The sequence below is a fragment of the Spea bombifrons genome, chromosome 6, assembly GCF_027358695.1.
Source record: "Spea bombifrons isolate aSpeBom1 chromosome 6, aSpeBom1.2.pri, whole genome shotgun sequence".
Classification (NCBI taxonomy): domain Eukaryota; kingdom Metazoa; phylum Chordata; class Amphibia; order Anura; family Pelobatidae; genus Spea; species Spea bombifrons.
In genome coordinates, this window is record NC_071092.1 from 32130418 (window position 1) to 32148895 (window position 18478).

The following is an 18478-nucleotide window of genomic DNA, read 5'->3' on the forward strand; positions in this document are numbered from 1 at the left end:
TACAGGCATTGAGAAGCCGAAGTTCCAACATCATGTGTTAAGTCTGGATTGATCATGTAGTGGGTGCACATAGTGTAACCAGTTGAGCAGTATATCAAAATCTACATGATACCTTTTCATTATTAGTCAGGATAATTTAATTCTAAGATAGCAGCCTTTGGCTCGCAGATCCCTGGAAAAATGTGTACTACTGTCTCTTTAATGTCACAGTAGGGGCTCCTTACAAATAAACCCTGAAGTTTTTATAAATAAGCCTAATGCTATCATTATTGGTCTAAAATTATGTAACATTACAGCATTTAAAAAAAAAAATAAAAAAAATAACAATAAATAGGCAAGTTAAATTTAATGAGACCAAAATCTCAAATTTGACAGATTCACATTAATCCCAGAACAGGCATTCTACACCCATTCAGTGTAAATGCAAAATATAAAGTACATATGGCACAAGTGACCCTCCATCTTCATCCAACACAAGACAATGCTATTCCTCCAACACGGCCAGTAAATATTTATAGAGATGTATTTAATAAAGCAAAGAATGAAAGAAACAATCATAAATGATTAAATTATATAAATAACATAATTTAGTAATTAACATCTGATCCCAAATATACAAATCTATGTTTTTCAAAACACAAGTAAGAGAAGCTAACGCACTCAATTGGGCATTTTAATTATTTCTGTAAAGGAAATAACCCAGTACTAAGGCATCAGCTAGTCTGCGTATGGTCTTCTGCATAGACTGGAACTGCTGCAAGTGGTCAAATAGAGTAATTTATTCAAGGAAGAAATTAGCAATTTACCACAATAGTTGGAAAGCAAAGTGGCTTCTGAGAAATCTAAGCTTGTTCCCCTTGAGGCAGCGATCATGATCAAACCCATCCATACCATGGACGTACTAGCCTGTTGGACAGGCTAATTTATCATACTAATAAGGGTAAGGACCAAGGTATAAACAAGCTGTAGGGCATTGAGGGGATAGGAAGGTTTACATTCTGCAATGTCAGGAACAGTCATGTAGAACAAGACATGTATTACATGACTCTTTCATTGCCAAATCAGTATCAAGATATAAACCTTTGCTCCAGCATGTACAGTTTTGCTGCATTCTCACTAAAGCTCTGTGCTGCTGTTGAAAGCTGCTTGGCGAAGGGGAATACACATTGCCAATAATGGGTATTTAACCCCTTAATGACAAAGCCTGTACATGCATTGTTTTCAATGGGTTTAGGGACCACCCATTGTCCTTAAGGGGTTAAATCCAGCCTGCAAAGTCCCGCACTAACCTGCATTCATCTGTATAGAGGGAGGACACTATACAGTACATATCTAGCAGTGTACCCAATTGACAATTATGGAGGCAGTTATTTTCAGAAGCTGTCTGATATATAATAGTTTACTGCTTATAAACAGACATCTCTACATTTTCAACTGTGTACCGCGGCTTTTCATGAACTCGAGCAAACATCTGGTATTAAATAAAGTGGTAAACTTCCTCTGCAAACATAGGGTACACATCTGTAAAGTTAAAGAATATTATATGTTGCTTATGGGTGGATTTTGGGGCATTTAAGGGACATCTGTATCGGTTACATATTTGGGATCTACCCACTACATGGGGAAGAGACCTTTCACTATGCATTAAGAGGATTCAATGCTGCCAAGTTTGACCTGCTAAAAGGACACAATTGATGACACGATGCAGTTAAAACTGTGAAATTTCTGAAATGTGGTCACGTTAACCAAACAGGCACAGTTAAAGCCGGTGAGGTTTATTCTATAAACTAGTAATTTGAGCATTTCAGTTCCCTGACTCAACTATGCATTAGAAAAGCCCACCTGCTGTATTTGTTTATTAGAAAGAGGTCTGGCCTTGCATTATATTTGGTTAGTGTAGGGAAAGGTCAAGAAAGTCATCTCACACCAATAAAATTGCATTATCAGAAACAACTTAGCCCTTCCTAATTGCAGTATTTATCTTCAGGTCCTACCCTAGGCCTAACCCAGGGCAGAACAACCAGCTGCCCCACACCATCATTCTTACTGCTGAGCATCAGATCCCGTCGCTCTGCTATTTAAGGACCAGGCTACAGTGATCTACAGAGGCTGTGCCGTCTCGGCCGTCTTCCGCAGTATTAATGGAAAACCTGGGAAGACCAGTGATCTCCCTCTTAATTGGCTTATTGAGCAGCATTGGTACACAGAGCGTGATGGCCCAAAAGAGTATGGCTTTTAAGTGGCAGATCTGCATCCACATGCGGGAAAACTGGTCTTTGAAAACATGCCTGCAGGTAGATGGGATCACAGGACACTGCTCAATAATACAGGTGCAGAATTAACACACACCTGCCTCTTCAGGTGTAACAATGCAATTTCTTGCACAAAAGATTAGCAAATACCCTTAAAGATTCCTTGAAAATTCCTTCAAATTTCATAAGAAATCCAAGCTGCTAAATAAGTTCAGGCAAACATTATCTATCTGTATACAGGACCGGCTTATACTATGAATATACTTCAACCCTTTCTCCACCTAGAGAGATCACTACTTGCAAAACAATACAAATGTGGTTATTACTGCTGCATTAAGATTTTTCACCACAATAAAGCTAGTGTGCTTATTATGTGAAGAATGCAGTTATGTATAAAACTCCACGTTACGTGCAAATTTCAGTGTTTGTGCAAATCCATCTTAGTTCCAGCCTTTCCCTTCTTCATGGTGCAGCAATAAATATTCATTAGCATAAATGAGTTGCTTTGTTATACACCTAATGAGCAGATTCGGAAAATAAGATTCAGAAATACACATTGCATTCTAACGGATGACACCTGACCTGATGCTTGTGCAAAACAATTTAAACAAACCAAAATACAGATAAATAGATTTGCTTGGGGTAGATTCCATCTTTCCTTGCTTGCATACACAAACGTCTCTGTGTTAGGTCAGGATCACTGATTGAGTGCCTTTTGCTTGCAGGTGATTAGCAATGTACTACAACACAATACATCGCACTCCTCTTGGGTGTAAGGGGGTTAAAACAACAGAAAATGTACACAGTTCTGTACAGAGGAACCGGTTGAAACCTTTTCTCCAGAATATTTGCTCATGAAGGTACTTGAGCTGATGGTTAGGAGCGGAACTTCATGATAAATGGAACTGTGTAGGAAGAAAAACAGAACAGTTACATACTAAGTTAAGACCATATTGCAGCATAAAAATGATTATTCATAAATAGACGGCTTTGTAAAAAGACGGATTTAACATTAAATCTGTGACTACAATAGGGAACAGGGAAGCCTTGTAGGACCACTGCACGGGAAATTACTGAAACGGTTTCAAAAGAAAAAAAAAAAAAGTACATAAATGGGTTGAATGCCCATATTGTGCAGCACCTTAAGTTCTCTGCTGAAGACTGGCATTCTAATCTTTTATTTTGGTATACAGATGGCACAATAGTCCATTTGTAGCATATTTCAAAAGTAACCAGATGCTATGTTCCTACTATGTCCCTCCAACTTCCAAAAACCCCAGGCAAATGCTCAAACAGTTCATCCTTACATCTTATCTCTGCACTTTTTGTTCCAGATTGTCATCCTGGAGTTATAGAAAATTTTGCTCACTCTGGATTACCGAGCAGGTAACGTGTCCAACATATCAGCATTAAGGAATTACTCTGTCACTACAGAGATTTTCATACAAATTCACAGATCGATGGAAAAATTTGGTTTAAAGTTGAATTGCCAACAAGGTAACCCAAGAATGCTACTTTGTGTCTGAGGGAGTTGGGGTTTTTCCATGCGTTACGCTCCATACATTTCCCCCACACAGTGGACCTGACATTTTACGGGTTAGTAAAATAAACAAACCCGTGCGATGATGTTTAGAAAAACCATATGTAATTAGGGACACAGCCATTTAGCTCATTTTCTCAGGATCTGCATGACTATTGCTTAAAGGTTAAAAAATTTCACCTTTTGCTAATAACAAACTGTTGTGGTTCTGCCTGCTTTTGAAATGTAATGGGTTACATATGCTATTTTTGCGTTATGTCAAATACTCTTTGAAAAATAAACTTTAAAAAAAAAAAAAAAAAAAATCACTAAACCAATTCAACAAGCCATGGGTAGATTTAATAGATTCGTGTAATTAAATTCATTCATTCACGTATATTGACCTCTGAAATCTGTGGATTTAGAAGTGCTTTGTAGCGATTGGGAGCAGATCAGCTAAACTACATAGTCATGCACAGGCCCACACTGGGACAAAAAATAGGCCCGGGCATTAAAGCCTGAGCAGCCCATTATTTATTTATTGTTAAAGCCCACCCTTCATGTACCGTCTTTGCATTTACTCACTCATTCACACAAATCATTAACACATTCATTAATGCAGTCTCACAAATCATTCATTCGCATACGCATTCACACTACCCCCTCTCCCCATCTTATCTGCCCCTTCTCACTATGTTCCCCCTTTTTCACCATGTACCCCCTTACCCACTTCTCAATATGTACCCCCTCTCATTATCTATCCCCTCTCCCAATTTCTCACCATCTAACCCCTCTCTGCCCCTTCTTACTGCACCCCCCTCCCTCACCCTACTTACCTTGTTGCCGGAGCAAGCAGCAACTGCGACCGGGCCCGCGGCAGGGCCGGATTGACTTAGGGGCTGATGGAGCTGCAGCTCCAGGCGCCTACCTTAAAATAGGCCCAGTCAGGACCGGACTGACTGGGCCTATGCGGCCTCTACGGCCGCATTAACGCAGGGCCCCTTAAGCCCGCCGCTCTAAGGGGTCACGAAGCCCCCACCAGGGCTGGCCTTAGGGGTCTGAAGCTGCACAGGGCTTAAATTAAAACAATCAGTTTTTTTTTTTTTTTTACTTTATTTAACATCCTTTAACAAAAACTTTTTTATTTAACATGGAGGATGTAAAATAAAGTAAAAACACACCCCCCCCCGATGTTTTAATTTAAACCCTGTGCGGCCGCACACCCGTAAGGCCGGCCCTGGTGGCGGACCTGGTCGCAGTTGCGACGGGCTTAAGGGTCCGGTCCTGACTGGGCCTATTTTAAGGTAGGGGCCTGGAGCTGCAGCTCCATCAGCCCCTAAGTCAATCCGGCCCTGCCGCGGCCCGGCCCACCAGGCAAATGCCCGATGTGCCCAATGGCCACTCCGGGCCTGGTCATGCATGACTTACAGTGCAAGTTTTCTTTAAACCATGCTAATGATACTGCACTCAGTAGCAGAGTTAAAAAAATAAACACTAGGTGCACCAATGAATCTAATAAATAGTGTGTGGAAAAGTAGGATTTGGACAGCAAGGGTGATGGACTACTTACCGATAATCACTAGCAGAACAAGGATAATAACAAACGCCACAATTACTTTCATCTGAAGGAGAAATCATACTGTCAGTTACAGAAAGCCTTCCAATCCAATAGGCATACTATTGAAAAATATTAAATATATACACAGCATGAAACCACAAACTCATTTCAACATGTTAATGCTTAAAAGTTAATGGGAACAGCTCATTCTCACCTTACAATCTCTCCACCACATTTGTCTTCTGAGCTGTCTTGATCTGCTGCTGAACGCTGTGGCGTTGTCAGATAAACTTTCTGCGGTTCAAAACAGGCAGGTTGCAATTAGCATTTAATAAATGGATGAAACAAGTGATTTATGAGATAAAACCACAGGGAAAAATAGAACATGTCATTGTCTCTAAGATAATAGTTGGAAAGCATAGGAAAATGACAGGAATGTAGCGTCCATGTTCCAACACAGATCTAGAGGAACAAGGAATTGAGGGGAAACAAATAAGCATGTACTGCTGGCAAAATAAGCATGTAATGCTGGCTACTAAAACAAGAGGTGACTTTACAGAAGCCAGAAGCACATCGCTATGTATAGTTACTTCCATAGCTTCTCCAGGATCCATTTAATTTGCCGGCTTACCTGACTTGTCTTGCAGTTCATCCAACCGTTCCCCCCTTTCTATTACTTTGGTGATGTTTTCCTGCATAACATCAATGACTTCATCCACCTGGTTCTGTACTCTGCGAGAAAATCAACATGGCTGCAGTCGTTCTGTGCAGTAAAGCAGTAATCACCAACACAAGACGTTAAAGGAACACTAATTTTATGTAAATAAAACCATTAAAGACTTTTAAAAATCTCTAACATGTTTCAAACCATGAAGCATCTTATTCTGCCTAACAGGCTAGTGTGCCACTGGCGTAGAAGGCCGCCAGCTCCCATCAGTCCTTAAACCTGTATACATTGCATGCAGGAGATGTGTCTCCCTGATACTCCCTGGGAAATCACTGCCCCTTTACAAGTCACATACATTTTAGAGTTGTTCTCAATTCGAGAGAAAGGAATGCAAATTCCTTCCAGCAGGATAAAGGTTACTATCAATTTATTTACGAAGCGTCAACATGTCCAGGATCTGTCTATTAGACACGAGCACAACAGAAGTGGGGTACATTACCTTCTTGTCCGGTTAAGTCTAAACGTGTAAAGGGGACCGGCACTAATAATCTTACACTCTACTTGACACCACGCATCTGTTATGTCCAAATGACCATAATTAGTTAGAAGTAAAGTAAGCTAAAAAGTATCTCTCAAAATAAAGCCTTCAAATAAAGGGAAATGTATTTTTTGGAGGGGGGGCAGGTTCATAACCTTATATTCAGTTTAATGCCGAAGATAACATCTCTTGGCCATCGACATATGAATCGAGTTGCATGTGGCATTGATATGTCGGCATGACTCACGGCAGGATGTCTGCATAGAACATTATGAAACAGTGGCGAATAGCTTAGCATTATTTCATAGTTTGCAAAATCTGCTCGTCTTTCACGCTTACACATATAGTAACTGCGCAAGCGATATATTTTACCAAACCCTATTTACAGCAAGCGGATCACTTTCTTTCCTGCTGGGAACTATGTGCTTATACGCACTTTGTAGATTTACTGTCCCCTAGTCCTGAACTGGAAACCCTTCTGTTTTGGTGTCCCAAGAGCAAGGGTCGCATACTAGCATTCGTGACCCCTCCTTTATATTTTCCTTTGGGAGAAAGGATGGACTGGCTTTAAGCCCACAACTATATCAATGTCTCCAAGAGCTGTTGGTAATACATTTACCCTTTCAACATCTGAACTTGTTGGACATACAGTGGTAAGCAGCTCAGCAATTCAGAACAGTAAAAGGTTAGTCAAAGTGAAGGGGTTAAGGGTGGCGCAGATGTTTTGGGACAAATTATTCACAGCCTTGCGATTGAAAAAACATCCTGTTTTGGCTTGCTTTAGACGGGATTTTATGTGCATTCCGGCTCGCTGCTTCCAAATGACACACGTGTGGATTGAGGCAATGTGCAGGACTGGTGACAGGACTCTCTTCACAATACACTTCTGGCATCTCCAATAGGAACAAAACAGCCAGTGACCAGAAGAAGTCCCAGAAATGCACAGATTCCATACACTCCTCTAGTACCGTATTGGCCCGAATATAGGCCGCACTTTTTTCCCCCACTTTAAGTCTTTAAAGTGGGGGTGCGGCCTATATTCGGGGTCTAGCGCCCGACGCCCGGGACATGCAGTCCCGGGCGCCGGGCAGGCAGTGGGGTTAGGATACAGATCCCCCGCAGCGGTGCAGGGGACCTGCATCCTACTGTCTGATACGCTCAGACAGCCTCCCCTGCCAGCACTTTCCACGGGGGGAGTACAGGCGCGGGATGTTGTCTAAGCGCATCACGTGGACGTGCGCCGCTGCCGGCGAACGTCCGCATGATGCATTTTACATCCCCCCCCCCGACTTACCAGAGCAGACTCCCGGGTGTCTTGCAGGGCCGGCGGAAGACATCTATGCACATCGCGTATACAACTTCCGGTGCCGGCACTTCCGCTGAGTGCTGGCACCGAGAGTTGTATACACGAAGTGCATAGATGTCCCCCTCCGGCCCCGCAAGACACCCGGGAGTCTGCTCTGGTAAGTCGGGGGGGGGGGGAAGAGTGGCAGCATATCTCGGGGGGGGGGGAGGACAGTGGCAGCATATCTCGGGGGACAGAGTGGCAGCATATCTCGGGGGGGGAGAGGACAGAGTGGCAGCATATCTCGGGGGGGGGAGGACAGAGTGGCAGCATATCTCGGGGGGGGGAGAGGACAGAGTGGCAGCATGTTTTTTTGGTGCTTTTTTAAAGAAAAAAAACTTTTTCTTTAAAAAAAGCACCAAACCTTTAGGGTGCGGCCTACATACGGGGGCGGCCTATATCCGAGCCAATACGGTATATCCTTCATTCTACTAAAATTAATCTCCAGCGCAGTGCTAACGCAGATAAGAGCCTGTGCATCCTTTTAATATTTATTCAGACCTTTTCAAAAGATTTGACACTGCATACAATAGAGAAACGTAGTCAAATCATCTCAAAGAAACAATTAAAAAAACCCCACAAAACCAGCAAGTAAACCGGGTAAAATAGAGCGCCAGATTACACGTGAATGATCGAGAGCTCGGTGCAGGCTGAGAAAGTTTGTGGTGTTGTGCATCTTTTTAATGGCAACTCGATTTGTTTTTTCATCTCAGTTGAATTCTACTCTGATGTTACTCTGAAAATACTATTAAAAACCTCTTATTATTACCCCGTCATACAGCTCATCGCACAATGCATTAACAGATCACACGTCTTTTTGCCTTTAAGGCCAATACATCCTCACCCACATACGGCTCAAAGGTAATTTCACCCCATCTGCTTCTGTTTCATAGTCAATTGGTACCAACGTGAACAACAGAACAGAAAAGAGGGATTTGGGAGTAATGATTTCTGAGGACTTAAGGATAAGCAGGTAATGCAATGAGGGGTAGAAAGAGCAAGCAGGGTGCCAAATTGTATAGTGAGTGGTATTAGTAGCAGAATGAGAGAGGCTGTTCTATGACTGAGATCTCTGCTCAGACCCTACCTAGAGTATATTATAAAGCTCTGGAGACCACATCTCCAAAAAGGATACTGATATACTGGGGAGAGGTCAAAGGAGGGCTACTAAAATGGTAAATGATTTGCATAGTAACAATCAAGAAAGACCAAGGGATCTCAATATGTATAGCTTGGAGGAAAGGAGAGAGGGGAATTGTGATGGAAATATTTAAATATTTGATAATATTGGTAAATATTAGTACAAGAGGGTTGGAGGTTTAGATGAAATAAGGAAGTTTTACTTTACTGAGAGGGTGGTAGGTAAATGGAACAGCCTGCCATCAGAAGGGGTAAAGGCTAACACAGTGAGAGAATTTAAACATACATGGGTTGTTTAGATATCCTAAATTTAAGACAAGATCAATGACTAACTAAGGTCTAATGCAGAGCATGTGGAAAATGGGTAGAAATTGGCCAAATGGTTCTTATCTGCCTTCATATTCTAATCTATGTTTCTGTGTTTCGACGACCCAGCAACTTTTTTTCTTGCAGAATGGTACTGTAAAATGTGTGGTTGTTGCAGACAGATGATGTTTTGACTTATCTATACTTCTCTGTTTACCAAATAATTCAGATGTTTCCAATTAAAAGTCAGGCTCAAGATTTTCGTAAATTTAAACATATTAAACTTAAAGCTAGAGACTCAAACTATTAATCTATGGAGTTTATAGGATAGAGAAGAGAACGTCATCTTGAAAGTTCAGATGGACCTCATGAATCATTTAATTGGATTATTCTATATCTTTTATGGTAGAGCGCAAACTTAATAAACGTATAAGCTAATTGAATTATGCTACATACCATTTCAATGTTCCCAATTATCTTATGATCTTCCCTGAACATATATATTGATAACATTTGTTTGAGGGTTAGAGGCAATTCTTGTAATGAGCTTTACAACTACTGCTAACAATAACAAGTAAGTTACCTTTAGAAGTATGTTGATGAGAAACAGATACTGGGTAGTGCTGTGGATGCATTTTAAGCAATCGAAAATAAGCCAAAAACTCAGTTTTCTTCATTAATGCATTCTCCGGCCAAATATTTTATCTCATAATACCGAAATTCTTTCCTGGATAAATACTTTCATAATAAAAGCTCATCTGAAATCTCTGTGAAATGTAATAATGCTTATGAGCTTTAGCAGAACGCAATCATTCTGCAGGAATTTTGAACCACAATGCTACAGGAATATTATTTCGCTTGATACAGAGTGGTTTTGGTGGTGGAGTTATTTAAAGGCAAGATGGATGCACCAAGACAGGTTAGCAAAGGTGACAAGTCCCGTGAATTTCTTCCCTGAGCTGACCTAAAGCCACCATGTATTAATAAAGCGAAAGGTGAATACAACTGGGCAGTAATGGATCTGGTCCTCCAGACTTACTGTCTGATCTTGTCATTCCTTGGTCCAAACTTAGGTCCAGAAGGTCCCCTCCTGGCAAGAAAGAGCATTCAGTAAGTGATATATCATGTGACTGCAGATATGTATCACATTGCTGATAGACAAAAACTGTACAGCAGACTATCCCAAACGCCTACTTATACTGAAAAAAACATTGAAAACCAAAAAGTACAAAGGGAAACAGCATTTTGATACACAATCACCCTTTTTATGCTCACATAGACTTTGTTAAGTTGAATTCAACAGGGTATTACAGGATGTAACAATGTTATATTTACTTTCTATGCACTGATGTAATATAGATATGATGGCTAGGTCTACTAGACAAGCACACTAAAGGTGGTCTAATAGCCATGGCACAATGATCATTCCTTTGTTGTTATGGCAACAAGACCACTTTTCAGCATAATCCCCTTTTCTACAGTGGCATAAAAAACCCTTTGGAGTTTCCTGGTTTTCTGCATTAATTGTTATTAAAGTGTGATCTGATCTACATCTAAGTCACAAATAAAGACAAACACAATGTGCTTATGGTAATAACACACAAACAGCAATCGTCCATGTCTTTCTTTTAACCCATTAAACATACGCAGTTCTGGTGAAAAAAGTAAGTGAACCCTTGGATTTAACAACTGGTCGAACCTCCTTTGGTATCAATAACTTCAAACAAGCGCTTCTGGAAGCTGCAGATCAAACTTGCACACATTTAGGAGGAGTTTAGGAGCCACTTAAACTCACCCATATTCCTAGAATGTCTGGTGTGAACAGCTCTCAAAGTCATTCCACAGCAATGGGTTAATGGGTTAATGTTTGGGCTCTGTCTGGACTACTCCCAAAGCGGATTTTCTTTTTTTGAACCCATTGTCCTGCTGCATCACCCAACTAGGGAGCTTCAGCTTACTGACAGCCACCCTGACATTATCCTGATAATTCATTATCCCCTTGATGATGGCATGCTGCCCAAGCCCTAAATCAGCCCTAAAACTGCGGCCCTCCAGCTGCTGCAGGACTACATCTCCCATACACCTCAGCCAGCCCCTTAGCTGAAGGAGCATTATGGGAGATGTAGTCCTGCAGCAGCTGGAGGGCCGCAGTTTGGGAACCCCTGCCCTAAATCATGATGCTACCTTCACCTCATGGTGTTTTTTCGTGGGTATACAGTGACCCATTTACAACATACATAGTGCAGCATGTGCTTCCCAAACAATTCAACCTTAGTTTCATCAGTCCACAAACATTTCCCCAGAAGCGTTGTGGAGTAGTGGTAGTGTCAAGGAGATCTTTGGCAAACTTCAGGTGAACGGTGAAGTTAAATTGGGCTTTCTCTGTGGTGTCCTGCCATGCACTTCATGCCTGTTCAATGTTTTGCATATGGTAGACTCATGGACGGAGATGTTAACAAGTCCCAATCATCCCTTCAAGCCTTTAGTCGTTACTCTAGGGAGATGCAGATGCTCCTTGAGAATAGCAAACTCAAAATGTTTTAAACACACATCCGATCCCATTTCATCAATTGGACTCTAGGATTGCTTACTCCCGACTCTAATTAGCTTTTGTTGAAGTGATTAGCCTAGGAGTTCACAAACTTTTTACACCCCACACGGTGTGTGTTTGTGTTCAGTATGGACTAGAACAATACAATAATTGTATGTTATTAGTTAAAACAGGTTTGTGTTTGTTCATTTTTGTAGCTTAGATGAACATATCCCAAAGGTTAAAAATGTACGTGTCCAAAGAAGGGTCCCCTGAAGCATGGAAAGCTTAGGTGAAAACATATTATTCTTTGAACATTAGTCTGTATTAATTTAGTACACATTTCACAATACTAAAGTGTAAAAGTGCCAAATGTAATGCAACACAGCTTTTTAAAAACAAAAATATATTATTCCTGTAGGAGGAAGTTATGTAAAATGTCCACATTAAATGCACTTTTAATGGGTATCTTGAAATTTAACTTGGCTGCATCGTTAACTAAATAGAAATATAAAAAATACTGTTCTTTCTACTGCCTCGTATAATTCCAGATCCACAAGGAATAAAACTGAGATGAACAGACGTAGGGTGTATAAAGTATAACAAACAGGCTTTTGTGCCAAGGCTGGCAAAAAAAGAGATTTTTTTTTTTTAATATGCCAATGTGTAAGTAAAATATAATTTGTTCTATTTTTGTACAAAATGTCAGCTCAGAATGTATTGAAATATAGGAGTCACTGTCCTGTCTTTTAAAGTAAAGTGAGCATCATTATGAAATGTGTATTAGATTTTGTTATTTATTGATTTATATAGCATCATCATATTCTGCAGTGCGGTCCAGTGTGTAAACGGGACATAACAAGTGATTCATCACATAAAGTATGGAGGGCCCTGTTCAAACTAGCTTGCGGTCTAAACCGAGGTAGGGGTATATTATACAAGAGGTCAAAGTGCCAAATGTCTGAGGTGGATCAGCCGCATAAGGGTATCTCATTGTAAAAATATAGATAGATAGATAAATAGAAGATCTTAGGAGATGTGGTGGTCCATTAGAATCAAGGCTAAGAATCCCCGATTTAAAGGGTAAATCAGGAAAGACTAAAGTGTCTCAACAGATGCGTTGCGGAGGAAAGTAAAGATGGAGGAGATGATACACAAATATGTAAATACATTAATGAATTTAACAAAGGACAGATAGGGTGTGAAATTCTAGAAATGAAATCATAGACTACAACTAGACATCAAAAGCTTAAACAGAACGCAGTAATGCATGAGAGGTTGGAGCCTGCACAGGATAGGGGAACAAAGCGGTCATGGGTATAAAATAAGGCTGAAGTAGAATGGACTATACAATGGAAATATGTGTAATTGTATGTCACTTAGGTGACGCGGTACAAAAGAGGGGACCTGTTAGGACAAGAGGTCATAGTCTAAGGTCAGATGCAGTGTAGGGAAGGTTGACTTCATTGAGAAAATCAGGGTATGTAAGTGGAATGGCTTAAAGCTGTAGTGGTAGAAATGAAGGGGATTTAACCATGCATGGGGCACGTATATGGCTATCCTGAATATAAGAAAAGACCAAGGACTTGGTTTAAAGACTAGATGCGGCGAATGGGTTATACCTTTTTTGATGTTTAAGACCAGGAAATGACGTTTGCATATCAGTTTTGGTAAGCATTTTAAAACACAAAATAGTATTTTTGTGTACTTACAGGAAGAAGTCTTCTACTTCATCAGAGTCTTCCTCTAAAAGGTTCCGCTGAAGAAAGAATATTACATATTATACAGTATTGGGAATAATATGACTAATGTAGAATTGGTTAAGAGCTACATTCGGTAGACTAGGTGGAACCTCACAAGTCAGAAATATACCTTTGCAATTTGTTCCCTGCCTTTTGAGAATGGGATACGCTGAGAAGAGAGAGATTCTAAAAACAAAGTGCTGAACGTAGAGCAAGAATGGTCCATTGGTTTCCATGGTGATCTCTCCAGGTTTGGCTTTTTGATGCACAGTTTTTCTTTATAAATGGAGCCCTCTTTTTGGGGTTATTGTAAATTTTCAGATACTACACTTAACAATAAAAAGCTAGCATGTCAATCTTATATCTTTACTATCTCACACAAACCAAGTGTGTACATGGAGGTTAAGCTCATATATAGGCAGAAGTATAATGTCACACATGGAAACGTATAAATGTCTTTTCTATGTAAAATGCAAAATATATAGTACAACATAAATATTACAAATCGCTCTGTATCAATTACTTTCACTTGGTAAAGCCGTTCTCCACTTACTCTTTCACTTTTCACTGAACCTGTGACCTCCTCGTCATTAAGGTGTCGTTTAAACTTTGGAGGCATATTCTCTCTCTTATAAGACAAGATCAGATTTTCTTACAGGGGTAGCAGGAAGATTGTCCGACGTCTGCAGCAAAAAAAGAAGAAATCATTGATACGGAAATTGACTTTAATGCACACATATAAACCAAATCACAGTTATCTTTTTTCAAGGTTTCTACGTCAAATATTTGTTTTTTTTATTTTAAGTACCATAAACAGTAAAAATATAGTATTCAATAATTGGAACAGAAGCTTTACATCCTTCAGCTGGTCCACCAGGGGTCTATTTTTATTAAGTAGAATACTCATATCTAAACGGAGAAGGGCTCTTTCTGGTTGTGGCTACGCCAGAATTTCTGCTCCAAATATTCCCAGCATTTTTAAATACTGTAGCTTAAATTATACAAAAAAGAAGAATGTATTATGTTTTTTTAATATCATAGAGCTTTGTCACATCTTGGGATCTCAAATGATTAGCAATCTCAAGCAGTCTCTTCATCAGGTATTGTAGGTAGCCTCACCGAGGGACCAAGTAACTATTGGCATTCAAAATAGCGGGGAGTGAATGCATATGGGGGATTCTGTAAAATTCCCAATCCATTTGCAATGGAGACACCATGATAATTTAAATGGCCGGATAGATTTTTGGCAACAGATGTTCAGCCCCTGGTCATGCAATGTTACAGTAAACATGTCACCGTAACATTGATCTCTCCCCTCTATTCTCTAATGCAGGACCCATAGATCAATGGGGCCCTACACAGCTGCTTTTATGGTAACGCCACCAAACAACGACGCTACGGTTTAACACCTTTAATACAAATAGCGTTTTCCGCCAAATGGAAACACTTGCAGGACATAAACAGGACACGGTGTCATGATCTATACGTCACGTCACTGCTTGCAACAGTTCAGGTAGCACTGCATGTGTCGTGTTGATGACAGGCAGAAATTGGTGGCACAGTAGTTACCGCAGAAGAGATTAAAAAGTCTGCTTTCTGCTGTAACCTGAAAATGTTTATTTTAAATATTTCATTAGGATCTAGAAATCAGTGACCCTGTACTGTAGCTAAAGTGTCAAGATAACACAATACTCAGTGATCACAGCGTGTAACATATTAGATGTGTGATCTATGCTATGAGTGAGGAATCAAACCGAATCATTGTATATATTTTGTCTACATGGGTACTTCACATATTACACACAGGCACATACGATCTGTCTGGAGTGATGATATGGAACAATCCCCTACAGCTCGTGTATACGCAGGCTTTAAAGAGCAGGAAGCCAGGCAGGACAATGAGCAGTGTGCCACCGTTACCCAGTGACCTGGATCTGCCAACGTAAGCAAACCTTTCCGTCACACGATCACTCGGCCACCTTATTACCTGTTTGTCTGTGCCGGTCCCTCGTACACGTATCTTCTTATTAATGATGATTTAACATGGCGATGCTGCTTCACCCGACACATTCATATCATACGGTCCTCTGCTCCCTTTCCTATTCGCTTCCGGTTCTTGGATTTACATGCTGCGCAGGCCCTTTGGAAATTGTGAAGTCAAAGAGTCGCCATCTTTGTACTCCCGCCGACATGTTATTTCTCAGAGTTCATTGCACTTGTAGTAGAATAGGAGGGTTGGGTTACAGCGGGGGGGGGGGGGGGTCAGTCGCAGCCTCGTAGAATAATATTTTATGACGTATTATTTATTTATTGAATGGTTTGGATATTCACACCTTTCCCTTCAGGATGTTACTAGCTCAACCTCCCTACATTTTAATCCATTTACCTGTCACTTGTGGATAACATAGCAACTAGCAATCCGAATGGGCGTTTCGGGGCGGGGCCAGAGGCGTGGTTGTGGCGGAGTTTAACTGAGACTGGCTTTATAGCCTGAATAATATATCTTGTGTACACAATTTTATTAATAAACACTTGTTTTGATATTTATATACATATTACTGGGAGTGTAGGCCGTTCTTATACTCTTATCTACCAAACTGTGAACTTCTGGAAAACCTGGACCAGAGTAGGAAAGAGGATTATTATTTATTGATTTATATCGCCATCATATTCTATAGCGCTGTACAATGATCAATTAGAACATAACAGGTAGTATCACATAACAATGTCTGCTCACAAAAAGGTGCTGAGTATCCTGTTGCGCTGACATGACCAGTCCCCACTGCTCTTTTTATACCAATGTGTGATAATAATGTGTGTTAATATCAATTTTGTTGACAGTTCGGATGTCATTGTTAATGTTAAATCTCACCTATTGTAACAGCCCTGTGGAATCCGCCGATGCTGTATAAATAAAATATAAAATAACATGATATTTTTAAAAACATTTAAAATATTTTTTATATTTAAAACATATTAGGTAGGAGGGGTGTTAATTAGGGAGAAGCGCCGATTCCCCGGGTCAACACCCAAATCCTCCGCCCATTTTCCCTCTAAGTTGGGGGTGTTTCCCACGATAGCGGGAACGCCCACTGACGGCAGTGGCAATGTCCCCAACATCAGTGGGACCGCCCACCCCTCTCAGCGGGACCACCGACTGAGTTAGTGGACAGTCCTGCAAGGGCAGGCTCTGGGTTGCCGGAGCCCACAAGTTATCAGGTATGATCATGACAGCTCATGTAACATCGCTAGAGTCTACAGAGTGACACACGTCCATACCTGGGAACTCTCTGTGTTTTGCCTGGAGACTCCGGAAAACTCCAGGTCGCACGAGCGGGGCTTTTGTGACATGCCCCACTCCCTACCCAATACCCCCTTAAACAGCGGTGTGTCCCACAATGTCAGTGGGACCGCTTACATCCCGCAAGGGGGGGGGCTCCAGGTAGATAGAGCAATAAAGTTCCCAGGTATGCACATGTCCATGTTAAGGTTTGTGTAAATCGCTGGTGTATATGGAGTATCTACTGGAATATGTCTTCCCCTTCGGAATTTAGTAAATATAGATGGTGGTAGCTTCATCAGTAGCGGATATAATCTTTTGTGATATAAATTTTGTGGAGAAGGTTAGATGAATTCAGACTTCACCAGGCCAACAGCAATACCAAGCTATATTGAGTATATTAGTAGACCTATGTGAGGTCATTGTGTGACCATAACTAATGTCATATGGGCGGTTATCACCACAATTTGTGATTATCCTCCACGGAACCATTTATTTAAAGTACATACAAAGCAGCTGTATCTGAGGTCATATAGTGAAACTTTAAAACATTCCACTAATTAAACGTTGCGTTAAATTCTGGTCAGCTGTTAAGGGATGTCCCTTTAACCGCCGAAAGTCAGGACAAGTATTCCATGCTCTCGTTGTCAGTAGGCTGACACTTTGTTTACATTAATTGATAAAATCTGAACTTTGGAGATCTGTCTCTGGTTAATTATAGAGTAAATAATGGTGAATATTTACTATTTTTCATAAGGATGAGGTTTAAGAGTTAAGGACTGGATACAGGACCGTACGTAGGTCTTTTGACAAGTGCCAGGGCTACTTAGTCATCCCCAGTCTGGCCCTGGAGGTTGCTACCATGAAATTCTGTGCAGCTGTTTACTTGGTGAAAGTGGTGTTTTATAGATAGCTTTCTAAAAATTGTTAACAAGTCTAGAATACTTTACTAAAGATGAATGGCATGTGAAGCGTGGATTACAATGTTTATCTGACCTAACGTAAAACCATGTAGGTCTAGTCAACATAAGAACCACTTGTACATTTCCATCACAATTTTCATAGACCTGTCTAGTACAAATAACTTGTAAAACACATTTTAACTTTTAAAAACCCTATTTTTTGTAATTTGCTTGTCTTCATTGTGATTGAGAAAACTGGTGCTGGTACCCTTACCTGTCTAACAGACATGCCCAGACTGGCTATCTGGCACACAGGGAAAATGTCTGGTGGGCTACTGGTCAAGAGCGCCACACACTCAATGGATCTGGCACTCCAGGGGCTGCATCTTACATGAGATCTAGTTGTCTGCCACACTTACCTCATCAGACGGCCGCTGGCTTTAAAGTGCCACGGTCACCCCATCATTGCCAGTACAGCTATGGAAAACTGTGCCCAAAACCCCTGGATTCTGAACACATCCACAAGTAGGCACGGCACTCAGCATACACAATCTTCTAGACCTAGATTGTAAACTCATGTCTTTTCATTATTGTAGGACAGTAGTGGTCACATTTTACAGTTCTATACAATAAACAGAATGAGGTAATGGTGTCTACAAATTTATATATATGCAAAATATACATAAAACTCATATATAT

At 40.7% G+C, this 18478-nt stretch overlaps 1 protein-coding gene across 1 annotated transcript; it reads right to left on the reverse strand.

Annotated features, from left to right (window-relative positions):
* Positions 1 to 2794: 2794 nt before the first annotated feature.
* On the reverse strand, positions 2795 to 15729 carry VAMP4 (vesicle associated membrane protein 4). The gene is made up of 8 exons (XM_053470072.1): positions 15585 to 15729; positions 14151 to 14280; positions 13568 to 13614; positions 10365 to 10415; positions 5961 to 6061; positions 5544 to 5623; positions 5342 to 5393; positions 2795 to 3157 (listed from the first exon to the last, which is right to left on the reverse strand). The coding sequence occupies exons 2-8, from the start codon at positions 14214 to 14216 to the stop codon at positions 3129 to 3131; spliced, it is 426 nt and encodes a 141-aa protein (XP_053326047.1). The 5' UTR covers positions 14217 to 14280; positions 15585 to 15729; the 3' UTR covers positions 2795 to 3128.
* Between the last annotated feature and the right edge of the window lie 2749 nt (positions 15730 to 18478).